This window comes from Orcinus orca, chromosome 13 (assembly GCF_937001465.1).
Source record: "Orcinus orca chromosome 13, mOrcOrc1.1, whole genome shotgun sequence".
Classification (NCBI taxonomy): domain Eukaryota; kingdom Metazoa; phylum Chordata; class Mammalia; order Artiodactyla; family Delphinidae; genus Orcinus; species Orcinus orca.
This window is the reverse complement of record NC_064571.1, coordinates 38,390,552-38,405,659: the sequence shown is the minus strand read 5'-3', so window position 1 is coordinate 38,405,659 and position 15,108 is coordinate 38,390,552. Positions and strand designations below refer to the sequence as shown.

Below are 15,108 nucleotides of genomic sequence, written 5' to 3'. Positions count from 1 at the left end.
TTATTTGCTTAATATATATTGGTTCTCCGCTGTTGGGTGCAAATACATTTATAAATGTTAATATTTTCTTGCTGGACAGACCCCTTTTTCATTATGTAATGCCCTTCTTTGTCTTTTATTACTGTCTCTGTTTTAAAGTCTATTTTGTCTGATATGAGTATAGCTAATCCAACTTTCTTTTCACATCCATTTGCATGGAATATCTTTTTCCATCTCTTCACTTTAAGTCTGTGTGTTTCCTTTCAAGAATTACAAGAGAAGTAATTCTCTTGTAGGTAACCAATAGATGGGTCTTCTTTTTTTATCCATTCAGCCACTTTTGATTGGCAAATTTAGTCCATTTGCATTTAAAGTAATAATTGATAAGTACATAATTATTCCATTTTGTTAAATGTTTTCTGGCTATTTTTGAAGTTCTCTGTTCCTTTTTTCTTCTCTTTCTCTCTTCCCTTGTGCTTTAGTAGTTTACTCTAACATTATATTTAGATTCCTTTCTCATTTTCTTTAGTGTAGTTACTATAATTTTTTCCTCATAGTTAGTGAGGTTCACATATAACATCCTATTTAAATAGTGGCCTGTTTTAAGTTGGGAACAACTTAAATTTGAACACATTCCAAAGTTTTATCTTTTTATCCCCCCAACATTTTATACTTTCATTGACACACTTTACATCTTTTTATTTTATGCATCTCTTAATTATTGTAATTTTAGTTAATTTTACTTCATTTGTCTTTTAACCTGCATGCTTGCCTTATAAAAGTGATTGATCCACTACCTTTATTATATAGTTACCTTTTCTAGTGAGATTTTTTTATATTTTCTTATTATTAATTAGTACCATTTCTTTTCCTTTAAAATTAAAGAAGTCCTTTCAACATTTCCTGTAGGGCCAGTAACAGATTCCTTTAGTTTTTGCTTATCTGAAACCCTTTATCTCTCCTTCAATTATGAATGATGACCTCATTAGGTAGAGAATCCTTGGTTGGAAGTTTTTTCTTGCAGCACTTTGAACATGACATGCCACTCCCTTCTGGCCTGTCAAGTTTCTGCTGAAAATTTCTGCTCATAGCCTTTATGGGGTTTCCCTTGTACAAATTAGTTGTTTTTTTCTTGCTGCTTTCTGGATTCTCTCTTCACCCTTAACCTCTCCCATTTTAATTATAATGTGTCTTGGTGTGCATCTCTTTGGGTTCATCTTATTCGGAATTCTCTGGGCTTCCTGGACCTGTCTGTTTCCTTTCCCCAAATAGGGAAGTTTTCAGCCACTATTTCTTCAAATAATTTTTCTAGCCCTTGCTCTCTCTCTCCTCCTTCTGGGACCCCTATAGTCCAAATGTTATTCTGCTTGATGTTGTACCAAAGGTCTCTTAAGTTGTCTTCACTTTTTTAAATTCATTTTTCATTTTGTTGCTCTGTGTGGGTGAGTTCCATTGTTCTGTTTTCTAGCCCACTGATTCATTCTTCTACCTCATGCAGTCTGCTGTTGAACCCCTCTAGCATATTCTTTAGTTCAGTTATAACTTCTGTTTATTACTTTCTTATATTTCCTATATCTTTGTTGAAGTTTTCACAGTATTCATCCATTCTTCTCCAGAGCTCAGTGAGCATTTTTATAATTACTGTGAGTTCTTTATACACTAGATTGCTTACCTCCATTTTCCTTAGCTCTTTTTCTGAGGTTTTGTCATATTTTTCTGATTGGAATATGTTTCTGTCTCATTTTGCCTAAGTCTCTGTGTTTATTTCTATGTATTAAGTAAATCAGTTATTTCTCCCAGTCCTTTCTAAAGTCCTTTCTATTTCTCCCTCTCCTTTCTAAAAGGTTAGAGGGAAAATTTCAAAATGGTGCTCACCTGCACCAGAACTATGAAGGCAGCCTGAAATTGCAAAAATGCTTTGGCCAGTGTCTCTGTTCCCAGAGAGTGTCTCAGTTGGTTCCTGACTCTCTGGCAGATGCTTCAAGATTAGTAAGTGGGTCCCCTTCACCTATGGTCCATGTGCTTCTCAGTATGGTGTTTTTGTGCTGGTTTTCAGGTCAAGTGAGTTCGCATGTACATCCTTTAGGAGTGGGTTTTCTGTTCCCTGTTTGTCGTATATGGCCTTTATTATGTTGAGGTAGGTTCCCTCTATGGCTACTTTCTGGACAGTTTTTATCATAAATGGGTGTTGAATTCTGTTGAAAACTTTTTCTGCATCTATTGAGATTATCATGTGGTTTTTATCCTTCAATTTGTTAATATGGTGTATCACATTGATTGATTTGCGTATGTTGAAGAATCCTTGCATTCCTGGGATAAACCCCACTTGATCACGGTGTATGATCCTTTTAGTGTGTTGTTGGATTCTGTTTGCTAGTATTTTGTTGAGGATTTTTGCATCTATGTTCATCAGTGATATTGGCCATAGTTTTCTTTGTGACATCTTTGTCTGGATTTGGTATCAGGATGATGGTGGCCCCGTAGAATGAGTTTGGGCATGTTTCTCCCTCTGCTATATTTTGCAAGAGTTTGAGCAGGATAGGTATTAGCTCTTCTCTAAATGTTTGACAGAATTCGCCTGTGAAGCCATCTTGTCCTGGGATTCTGTTTGTTCGAAGATTTCTGATCACAGTTTCAATTTCAGTGCTTGTGATTGGTCTGTTTATATTGTTTGTTCCTGGTTCATTCTTGGAAGGTTGTGCTTTTCTAAGAATTTGTCTATTTCTTCCAGGTTGTCCATTTTATTGGCATAGAGTTGCTTGTAGTAATCGCTCATGATCCTTTGTATTTCTGCAGTGTCAGCTGTTACTTCTCCTTTTTCATTTCTAATTCTGTTGATTTGAGTCTTCTCCCTTTTTTACTTGATGAGTCTGGCTAACGGTTTATCAATTTTGTTTATCTTCTCAAAGAAACAGCTTTTAGTTTTCTTGATCTTTGCTATCATTTCCTTCATTTCTTTTTATTTCTGACCTGATCTTTATGATTTCCTTCCTTCTGCTATCTTTGGGTCTTTCTTTCTGTAATTGCTTTAGGTGTAAGGTTAGGTTGTTTGAGATTTTTGTTTCTTGTGGTAGGATTGTATTGCTACAAACTTCTCTCTTAGAACTGCCTTTGCTGAGTCCCAGGTTTTGAGTCGTTGTGATTTCATTGTCATTTGTTTCTAGGTATTTTATGATTTCCTCTGATTCCTTCAGTGATCTCTTGGTTTAGTAGCGTATTGTTTATCCTCCATGTGTTTGTATTTCTTACAGTTTCTTCCCTGTAATCAATATCTAGTCTCATAGCATTCTGGTTGGAAAAGATACTTGATACGATTTCACTTTTCTTAAATTTACTAAGGCTTGATTTGTGAGCCAAGATATGATCTATCCTGGAGAACGTTCCATGAACACTTGAGAATAAACTGTATTCTGTTGTTTTGGGGGGTAATGTCCTATAAGTATCAATTAAGTCTATCTTGTTAGAGTGTCATTTAAAGCTTGTGTTTCCTTATTTATTTTCATTCTGCATGATCTGTCCATTGGTGAAAGTGGGGTGTTAAAGTCCCCTACTATCATTGTGTTACTGTTGTTTTCCCCTTTTATGGCTGTTAGCATTGCCTTATGTACTGAGGTGCTCCTATATTGGGTGCATAAATATTTACAACTGTTATATCTTCTTGGATTGATCCTTTGATCATTATGTAGTGTCCTTCTTTGTCTCTTCTAATAGTCTTTATTTCAAAGTCTATCTTGTCTGATACGAGAATTGCTCCTCCAGCTTTCTTTTGATTTCCATTTGCATGGAGTACCTTTTTCCATCCCCTCACTTTCAGTCTGTATGTGGCCCTACATCTGAAGTGGGTTTCTTGTAGACAGCATATATACATGACTAGTTTTTATACCCATTCAGCCAGTCTGTGTCTTTCGGTTGGAGCATTTAATCCATTTACATTTAAGGTAGTTATCGATATGTATGTTCCTATTACCATTTTCTTAATTGTTTTGCGTTTGTTTTTGTAGGTCTCTTCCTTCTCCTGTGTTTCCTGCCTAGAGAAGTTGCTTTAGCATTTGTTGTAAAGCTGGTTTAGTGGTGCTGAATTCTCTTAACTTTTGCTTGTCTATAAAGCTTTTGATTTCTCTGTCAAATCTGAATGAGATCCTTGCTGGGTAATCTTGGTTGTAGATTCTTCCCTTTCATCTCTTTAAATATGTCCTGCCACTGCCTTCTGGCTTGCAGAGTTTCTGCTGAAAGATCACCTGTTAACCTTATGGGGATTCCCTTGTATGTTATTTGTTGTTTTTCCCTTGACGCTTTTAATATTTTTTCTTTGTATTTAATTTTTGATAGTTTGATTAATATGTCTTGATGTGTTTCTCCTTGGATTTATCCTGTATGGGACTCTCTGAGCTTCCTGGACTTGACTATTTCCTTTCACATGTTGAGGAAGTGTTCAACTATAATCTCCTCAAATATTTTCTCAAACCCTTTCTTTTTCTCTTCTTCTTCTGGGACCCCTATAATTCGAATGTTGGTGGGTTTACTGTTGTCTCTGAGGTCTGTTGTCCCGGAGGTCTCTGAGACTGTCCTCAATTCTTTTCATTCTTTTTTCTTTACTCTACTCTGTGGCAGTTATTTCCACTATTTTATCTTCCAAGTCACTTATCCGTTCTTCTGCCTCAGTTATTCTGCTATTGATTCCTTCAAGAGAATTTTTAATCTCATTTTTTGCGTTGTTCATCCTTGTTTGTTTGCTCTTTAGTTCTTCTTGGTCCTTGTTAAATGTTTCTTACATTTTCTCCATTTTATTTCCAATATTTTGGATCATCTTTACTTTCATTACAGTGAATTGTTTTTCAGGTAGACTGCCTATTTCCCCTTCATTTGTTTGGTCTGGTGCGTTTCTGCCTTTGTCCTTCACCTGCTGCATATTTCTTTGCCTTCTCGTTTTGTTTAACTTACTTTGTTTAGGGTCTCCTTTTCTCAGACTGCAGGTTCATAGTTCCTGTCGTTTTAGGTGTGTGCCCCCAGTGGGTGAGATTGGTTCAGTGGGTTGTGTAGGCTTCCTGGTGGAGGGGACTGGTGTCTGTGTTCTGGTGGATGAGGCTGGATCATGTCTTTCTGGTGGGCAGGGCCACATCTGGTGGTGTGTTTTGGAGTGTCTGTGAACTTACTATGATTTTAGGCTGCCTCTCTGCTAATGGGTGGGGTTGTGTTCCTGTCTTGCTAGTTGTTTGGCATGGGGCGTCCAGCACTGGAGCTTGCTGGCTGTTGGGTGGAGATGGGTCTTAGTTTTGCAACAGAGATCTCTGGGAGAGCTCTTGCCGATTGATATTACATGGGGCCAGGAGGTCTCTGGTAGTCCAGTGTCCTGAACTCAGCTCTCCTACCTCAGAGGCTCAGGCCTGACACCAGGCCAGAGCACCAAGACCCTGTCAGCCACATGGCTGCTAGTTTCGGAGGGTCTCCTGCAGAGGTGGGGGGCAGCTGTGGCTCACTGCGGGGACAAGGACACTGGCAGCAGAAATTCTGGGAAGTACTCCTTGGCATGAGCCCTCCTGAAGTCTGCCATTATCCCCACCAAAATGCCTGCAGGCTCCAGTGCTGTACACCTTTTTAATAGTAATTCGTTTACTCTCATTTTAGAAGAATCGGGGAAGGAAGCAAATGGGTGTTAAGTCCACTTTGCTTAACTGGAAATTCTAACCTTATCCATTTTAAGCAAGCTAAACTTAATGAAATTATAATGACATCATCTGTAATTATATATTTGATATAAAGAAATAATGCTTTGCAAGGTAAACCATTTTCTTAGTAATGATGCTAAAGATGTAAATAAATCTGTCCTCCTAAATACAAGAGTTGCTTTAGATACTCAGAAAGGAAAAGACTTTTTTAAAAGATGTTTCCTAATGATATATACTTTATCCTGAAATACTAATAAACATTGTTAAAACACATTTATATTACTCTCTTCCCCAAAAAATGTGAGATTCAAAAAACATGAATAGGGCTTCCCTGGTGGCACAGTGGTTTAGAATCTGCCTGCCAATGCAGGGGACAGGGGTTTGAGCCCTGGTCTGGGAAGATCCCACATGCCGCAGAGCAACTGGGCCCATGAGCCACAACTACTGAGCCTGCGCGTCTGGAGCCTGTGCTCTGCAACAGGAGAGGCTGCAATAGTGAGAGGCCAGTGCACCACGATGAAGAGTGGCCCCTGCTCGCCGCAACTAGAGAAAGCCCTCGCACAGAAACGAAGACCCAACACAGCTAAAAATAAATAAATAAATAAATAAATTTATTTATTTATTTTTAAAAAAATGAATATAATTGTACCTCTTAGTTGTATGTTTGAAATATTACTTTATGTTTGAAATATTACTTTAATATCAAATAGAAATGCATTTACCACTAGCAAGCCTGCAAATATTTATGAATATAAATCAGTTATTATGAATAATCCCAGGAAAAAAATGGAACATTTGTGTATCTTAAGAAGAAACAGATATTAGGCCAATAAAATTAATGTTCAAAGCAGAAAATGTAACTCAAGTTGGAAAAAAATAAGCAGAGTTAACTAAAAGAAATTACTATACACTAGCCAATTTTTCATTACGTATAAAGAAAATAATCCAATTCCAGCTGGAGAATCTAGGCTCTAACCTTTGCTAGTACTTATTTATATTGTTGTAACTTATATTTTAAAAATATTGAAATTAATCCAGAGCTTATTTACCCCCAATGTGTAAGGTATTCTTCAAAGACCACAGGTGCAGTTCAGTCAAGCAGAAAGACATCTGATGGCAGAAGGAATCTCTGTCCTGTTTAAAAAAATAATTAAGAAGAGGTGCCAATTAATTATCTTCTATTGCCAATAAAACCAAGATGCCTTAGAAATAATAAAAAGAGTCACTTGCCACTACTGATATTTGAGATATGGTTCATTAGAATAAACACACTTTAATGTATCCTTAGTTAACCACCCAGAAATGAACTCTAGAAAAAGGAAAAAACCACTTCTTTTCCTAGATTTAGTATGTCATTGCATTGAGAAATGTAGTAAGAAGAATATATATATTTGGGTTTCCAATAATATACGTTTGATTTCTAATTAGAAATTAGAATTATTTAGCATTATAATTTATAATTATTTAGCATTTAAGCATTTTTTTAAAATATTTTTAAGGAAAAGAAACATCTGTTATGTAGTTAGTAAGTACAAACACATTTTGTGGTCTATCTTTAATATACAAAGCAAATATTTACAATCTCCCACATACTAAAAGGCTAATTAAAGTGGAATTTTCAAGGTAAATGATATATAGTTATTATTATAGGAAACATTATTTACTTAGAAGTAAACTGTGTGAAACCACATTAGCATTCAGATTAGTTTGTTAATCTGCATGCTGTGATAGATCCAGATAGTCTACTCTACCTGCGTTAAAAAAAAGAGATAGCAATAATGTACATCTTATATTTTCTCCTAGTTTTAACAGCAGGGGCTAGTGATGGATATTATTAACACTTGATTATTTCCAACAAACTTCTGAATAACAAAAAACACTTGAAAAATATTTTAAGACATCTTTCATATGGAGGAAAAAGCCTTCAGCTTCTTTAACATTTGGAGTGACTAAAAATATTTTCCCATACTATTCATATGGGTGATAATCCAAAATAATTTTAGACATAACACAAACGTTGTTGGTCCTTCCTTCACCTTTACATTTGACCTCAATGCACTTACAATCATCAAGAATCAGATGCATGTTCAACTAATGAGACACAGTGTACTAATTATTGAAATGGCAGAGTGAACAATTTCACAGCATAAAAGAAGGGCTCAACCCTGCTTGGAATAGCAGGGCTCTGAGAAAGCTACAGACAAGTTGTAAAATGTCAGTAGGACCTCAGAGAAGCATAGGAATTAAATGATGAACATAGAACGTAAGCAGGACTGGTAGCCCTTCACATTAATGTACTCAGAGTGGTGGTATCCAGACAAAGTGGGATCCACACCCAGCAAAAGTAGACACGGCGGCAGCAATAACGAGTTGATGGAGCAGGTCTAGCAAGTGAGGCAAGTGAGAAGGAAATGGCCAGTGTCCATTAGTAAATGATTCGACTTATTTATGAACACATGTGACAACTCCTGCAGGCTCCCCAAAATATGTGTGATTAAGGAGGAGGCTTTGCAGGGTCATGCATTAGCAGGCAGGCAAAAGATAGTCAAATGTGGGTTATTCATCCTTCTTTTCCTCTGAACTTCAAATATCTGCTAATAAGACGATATAAAGTTAAAAAGAATTAATGGAGTAAATTTTTTAACATTTGTAAAAATCTATAATTACTAGATGGACATGGTGGGAGGGGACCAAATCAATAACCTTTTTAGTCCTCAAAATGTCTTGCCATCTTTTACACTCTGCAGGTTTTGAAAGACGCAGACCTCTGAAGGCCTTGCATCTTGCTCAAGAATGCCACCAGTTAAAAACAATGCTGTAATTTCCTTGTTTGAAAAATCTGCCTGAAGGAAGCAGTCAAGACTGAGCTCGTATTATTCAAATATTGTATTAATGCATAAATAGTTGTTTTGAAGGAGGAAAGAAAAGAATTTCAGTAGAATTCTGGATTCTGCATTTTGGGAGGGGGCGTGGGCAGGGATTAAAAAGGTAGTGAAATAGAGAGTACCTACCAAAGTGGAGAAATATTGCCCCACTCAGTGCCCTTGTGCATTTCTCTGGGGATAAAACCCAATACACATGACTTAGAACTAGACCAAAACTAGTTACACAGGGCAAGAATGAATAAAAGAATGAATGACTAAAAAATACAGCAAATTTTAACATTGAATAGGAAAAATAATTAGCCAAATGAAAAGAACAGCAGAAGGGAAAACCTAAACAAAAAATTGCCCTTAATTTAATTTTCATTTAAAATATCTTTTTAACTTTTTCAATTTTCTGTTTAATTTTATAAGGCAGTTGATGACAGTCTCAGATGTGTCAGAAGGCCATTCTAAATCCAAATGTCCAGTCTCCGTGACAAAATAAGGAGCATGATTTAAACTGAGCTTGATGTAAATCTTGATTGTTCTCGTGTAGGGGGGAGAATCTATGATAGCTCAAATTTTGAGCACAGAGAAATGGGAGGATCTTAGCCTTTCTCACTTTCTAGTTACACCCTCGAAAGCTTTGAAGTCTTCCTTCCAAAACAGATTACATTATAATAAATATTTATTTGCCTTAAGATTGTTACCATATAGGTAAATTTTAAGAAAGTATCACGGAAAATAGAAACCATTGCACTAAGATGCTGTGACTTTTTTATACTTTTGATAACATTATTTTGGAAAATAAAAACTTTTAGAGGTAAAGATTACGTGCCACTAAATAAATCTTCAGAATATTTGTCTTCCCTGGTTTCTGAAGTCAGCTATTTTGACTGCTTTAGAAAGGAGAGGAAGCCTGAGGGCAAATAAAACCCTAATGTAAAACATGATGGGATAGAAAAATTAACTAAGAGAAGAAGACATTGCTGTAGTTTAATAAAGATTAATGATACCATGGTGCCAATGAGACATTTAAAATGAAATGTGTATTAGCAAAATACCTCAAAGAGCCTAAGGAAATATTTCTTGGGCATAAAGTTAGAACATATACTTGCTATTTATTATCAATAGACTTTCTGAGGATTATCTATTTACCAATTTAAAATGTACAAAATTAAAAACAACTAAATAGCACAAATTTAAAAGAAACCACTAGTTGTATTAGGTGTTCTAGTCATCATTAGGTAATTTCAAAATTACCTAAAATACAGTGTATTCCCCCACAATCCCTTGTCTAATGCTATCTACATAGAATTACATTAATTATCTGTTAAGATATGCATGAACATATTTAATCAATGTCACATTATCAGAAATAAAGATTTTTGAAATATTCAACACTAAATCAAACAATCATGCAATGATAAAGTTTGTGTAAAAGGGCAGAGGACTCTCAAAGAGACCTCAAGCTTAGATTGAACACACTCTAACAAAAGACTAGATTTAGTAGGTACACTGGGTCATTTGTACCTCAGAGAGTCCTATGATATCTAATTATTAATTAAATATCACAAATACTTTGAGCACTTTAGGTGTTTGACATTTTACTGAGTCACAGATACAGGATATATAAATCAGGGTCTCTACTATCAAATAGCTAAAATCTAGTATAGCAGATAAAATAATCACAAAACCAATATGAAGTTTGTGATAAGTGCAAATTTAGCAACATAAACAAAGGGCTGTGGGTGTTCAGTAGATGTTCTAGTTTGATAATAAAGAAATTCTCTTATAAAGTAGAGGACACTGAAGAATTCTTAGATTTTGATAAAGGGAGAGAGAGAAAAAGGAGGAAACAATATACAAAAACATAAATTAGGAAGATGCAAGGCATATTTAAGAGGTAGTAAGCAATTGGTTTGGTGCACAAATAGAAGAGATATATCAGGGCCATACTAAGTAAGTCTTTAAATGCCAAACTTAGGACTTTATATCTTGTTAGGTGGCTACTGAGAAATTATGAAGAGTTTCTGATCTGGTAAGGTATTTTAGAAACAGTAATCAACAGATCAGAATTGTTGTTGGAAGATTAACTTTGTGGATGGGAATATTGGAGGGATTTTTTTATACAAGTGACCTGTTAGAAAGGTAATAAAGTAACAGGCAACACCAATATTTAGCAACAAGGATTTGAATTGGGATGGTGGAAGTTGGAATGTAAAAAAAGAATCAGATTCATTTGAATAAAGTATCAAAGGCATATGGGAACTGATGAATTGTGGAAGTGAGGAAGGAGGAAGAATCTGGAGTGACCACCATGAGATAGGGATCTGGTTACTGTACAGACATGACCCTTGCCTTGAACATGGCTCTAGTGAGCCGACATGCCTCCATCATCATGTGCCAGTAAAAGTACCAGCGCATTCTGTTCACAACGACTAACTCAACTACTCAACCAACAACCTCAATTTTCCTAGCCACTGACCTGGCCACTCGTTCTCCTGCTATACTTTAGTCTTGCCTTTCAGTTTGTAATCTGGCTCTTCCTCTTCCTTCGACTGTGATTCAGCTTCTTCACCCTGGCAAAGGACTCAAAATACCACTGTTCTGGCCACACCTGGTTCCCAGAAACCCCTTACCCAGACCTGTTCCCACCTGGTTTATCCTAGTTTCAAGGGCAGGACTTGGATTGAAACATACATAGAAACAGGTCAGTCTAGAAGAGGAGCAAGTTTTGTTGTCAATAAACTGAATTTCAGACACAGTGGGAGTTCAAGTTATAAGGGTTGATATGAGTAGAAATGTCTAGCTGATAGCTAGAAATATAGAAAGGGGGTCTGGACTATATAAAAACTATTTTGGAATTTTCTAAATAGAAAGTAAAGCTAAAGCTACTGAAAAAGATCCCAGAAGAAAAATAAAGTCAAGGATAGATATTTCGGTAATTCTCTAACAAGGAGACAATGGAAAAGGCAGATTAAGCCAATATAGTGCCAGAAAAGGCATGGAGGAGAAAATGGTGTGTGTTTTTAAGTGGTTATATAGTGATCAAACTTGTTGTTTCTGAATTTTAATATAGAGATGACCTCATCAATGGTTTAATGAGAAATAGAGTTTTATCAAGGACACAAAGATTAAGTCTTCTAAAGAAGGTGTGATTCTATTGCTCTAAATGCTGGGCTCTGAGCCCAAATGCCTTAATTCTAACCATGCTGTAACAAACTTACCCCGAATCATTCAACCTCTCTGCCTCAATTTCCCCACCAACAAAAACAGGGATAATGACATTGACCTACATTTCTAAGACTGCTGTAAGGATTAATTAATTCTGTATAATGTTCTGAAGATGAAAAGCGCTGAATATGATTAGTGGGCATTATATAACTAATTGCCTATAACACTGAAAATGTTATTCTTAAATTTTACTCAAACAATAGTTATCAAATAAATGTTCTAGCTTCCTTAGTGACATTTATCTTCAAATGTTATTATTATTTTAAATATATCTAGATCTTTTCTATGCTATATCATGTTATCTCATAGCACATAAAGATCTAGATCACTTCAGAAGTCTAGAACACCTTTTCACCTAACACCTAAATATTAAATGTAAATATTCAGAACATATTTATCTGATAATGAGCACCCACCATAATTAGTCAATAAATGCTAAAAGGTAATAAAGACTTCAACTTACAAAACTTTAGATTTAACAAATAACACTAAGCAATGAAATGGTAGGAGCGAAATGCAAAAGCACAAAGCAGTGTGTTAAAAATACCATCTATCATGTCCTTATTTTTAAAACAGCTATAGAACCTAAAAGCATACAAAAAATGAAGAGAGAAACTTCAAAATCTATTAGACAATCTGTCTGGTCTTTTGTGTCCTCTTGGGTTTTAAAATTATAATAGTAATACATGCTTATTGTTTTAAAAAATGCAAACAATACTGAAGTATTTGATGTTAAAACAAATGTGTCCCCTTCCCAGAGGCCCTCCCCACTCTGAAGGGAGCCACTACACAACATGGCAGGTGGCCTTCCAGAACTTCTTGAGATACTTACAGTATGTCCACACCCACAATGACTTGTTTTGTATTTTAGTAAAGACAGGATTTTACTCAACAATTTGCTTTTTTTTCACTGAATACCACAGCATGGATATCCTTGTTAGCATATAAAGATTTACCTCATTGTTTTTAATAGCTACCAGATGTTCCATTGTATACCGATCATAATTTACTTAACCATTCCCTTAATGAACACAATTGTTTCTTCTTTTCATCTTACAAATAATAATACTATGAAAATATACATGCACACCTTACATTTTAATAGGTACTGCCAAACAGGCTGCCAAGATGACAGTACCAATTTACATTTCCACCAATAACATGACTACCCTTTTCCCTATTTCCTCAACAACATGGAATATTAACAAAGTTTTAAATTTTTGCCAATCTGGTAGGTGAAAAATGGATTCTCGTAGTTTTAAGTTTCATTTTTCCATTCATTAAAGGAATCAAACATCATTTCATGTATTTTTTTTTAACAATCTTGTTTCTTCTATAAATTACCTGTTCCTAGCTTTTGCCCATCTTTCTACTGAGTTCTCTGTTCCATTCTCTGTGCATTAATATTAAACCTTGGTTATATACATTAGACATATTTAATTCTCTTAAAAATTTTTCATCAACTTTGTACATGAAGAAAATAAGAGAACACAGAATTCACATTTTTTTTAAATTGGGCATAACACCCCAGAAAACTCTCTGAACTCAATTCAGCTAGTGCTGTGCAGAGTGTCATGGCCAGGGTGATTCTTCATAGCTGCTAACAATTGGTCAGGTGATGTTATTTCTAGATGATGCAAATGGCAATAGATTCCCGTTTCAAGAGAAACTGTGCATCATACTTTCTTAAAGAGGTTAGAAGAAATTCTATGCCTAGAAAGAATAGTAGGATTCTCCTCATTTTCCCAAAATAAATTATGGCAAAAATCTTTATAAATCTCCTGTTATACTTAAATTTGGAAAATATTTCTCTAGAGCATTGTTCAAACTGTTTAATTCACTTAGGTAAATAGATCATGTCAATTTAACATTTTCTGTACTGTAAGCAGTTTTGACATTTGGACAGTTCATCAATGGCTTCCTCATTGTGGCCTGCTTCCTCCTCTTCTTTCTACTCATTACATGCAACAAATTAAATTTCACTAATATTTAAAGATCAGTGTTGACCTTTGCATAGCCATTTTCTAGGTTCCTGTTAATACAAACATCTTGTTTGCTGATGCTCATTTCAAGTATTTTGCTGCACACAATTTTCCATTATTCCAAAGAGACCTGTATCTAGTTGAAGTGCATTTCTTCCACGATTTGCAAAATAATCACAATGGCTTATATCAGGCATTTTAGGGAAAAAAGTATGCTTGCATAAGCAAATAATAACAACAACCATAAAATAATCTTTGCTCACCACCACCTGCAACATATGTACCCACTTTCTGATCTTCAAAAATATGGACTTATTCTTCTTTTAAGGATATATCTCAACTACAACACTACAAAGACAGGGAAAACAGAAATGTGAGAAATGTGATCATGATAAGTAATTCTAGATTGTAGTTCCATAAATATAGTTTTATGCTACATTTGAATATATAGAAAGAAATGCAACTTTGAAGAGAAAATACACTGAATTTCAAGAATAATTCCTACAAAGATGAGTTAAAGACAAGAGAACACTGAAATGCTCTTATCTAAACCAATGTTAACTGCCGAAATAATTTGTCAGTTTAGAGTCACTGTTTTAAAAAGCGTATAAATCAAACACTATTGCAAAGTGAGCAAGAATGAAAAAAGAGATCCTTTCTCTTCAAACAGGAAAGACAGTGAAAAATCCTGAAGTGGCCCGCAGCTATATCACCTTAACCTTGTCAGATTTCACTTGTCAACACTTTGATGACAGATTGCCACCCGCTCCTCTAAAAAACAAATCCTAGTAACTGATGAAAGAGATGGCTTCTTATAAAAAGTGGAATATTATCTCATGCAACTTGATAGCTATATACTTTAAAATCTTTTCTTTTTCCCCCAAAGAGACTTGAAAAACATTTTCTGTGGCTTTTATGAAAACTGAGAAGCTAGAGAACCCTCCCAATGTGGGGAACTAAACGGTGATTTAAAATACCTACTAAATGCACTTTATATTCACTATTTCATTTAATTCTCACAGTAACTCCCTGAAATTGCATACTAAATTGTGTGTGTTTGTGTACACAAAAGTATTTTTATGAGCAGGGAATAGCAGTTTTTCCAAGGAGTCCATTTACACACCCCTGTCTCCCATCAACTCTGATGAACTCTAAACCTCTTAATTTACAGATATGGAAACTGAGGTGTAGGGTGGTAAAGTAATTTGCAAAAGCTCAGTCCGCTTGCTAGAACAGAACTAGAATTCCTGTCCATGATATCTGTGTGGTGCTCATTCTACTTTACCTCCCTTTGGCTAATGCTGTGCTAAATAGAGCCTTTTAGTTAAGCTTCTGCTTAAGCACCTGAGACAGGTGTCAATTTAGGCTTGTATAATTAAT

The 15,108-nt window shown here is 35.4% G+C and overlaps 1 protein-coding gene across 1 annotated transcript in view; it reads right to left on the bottom strand.

Moving 5' to 3' along the window:
* WDPCP (WD repeat containing planar cell polarity effector) overlaps positions 1-15,108 on the bottom strand; it is a 274,720-nt gene that overhangs the window by 181,281 nt on the left and 78,331 nt on the right. Inside the window, exon 4 of the mRNA XM_049695803.1 lies at positions 6,695-6,779. Coding sequence (XP_049551760.1) covers positions 6,695-6,779 — 85 coding nt within the window. The remainder of the gene's footprint in view (positions 1-6,694; positions 6,780-15,108) is intronic.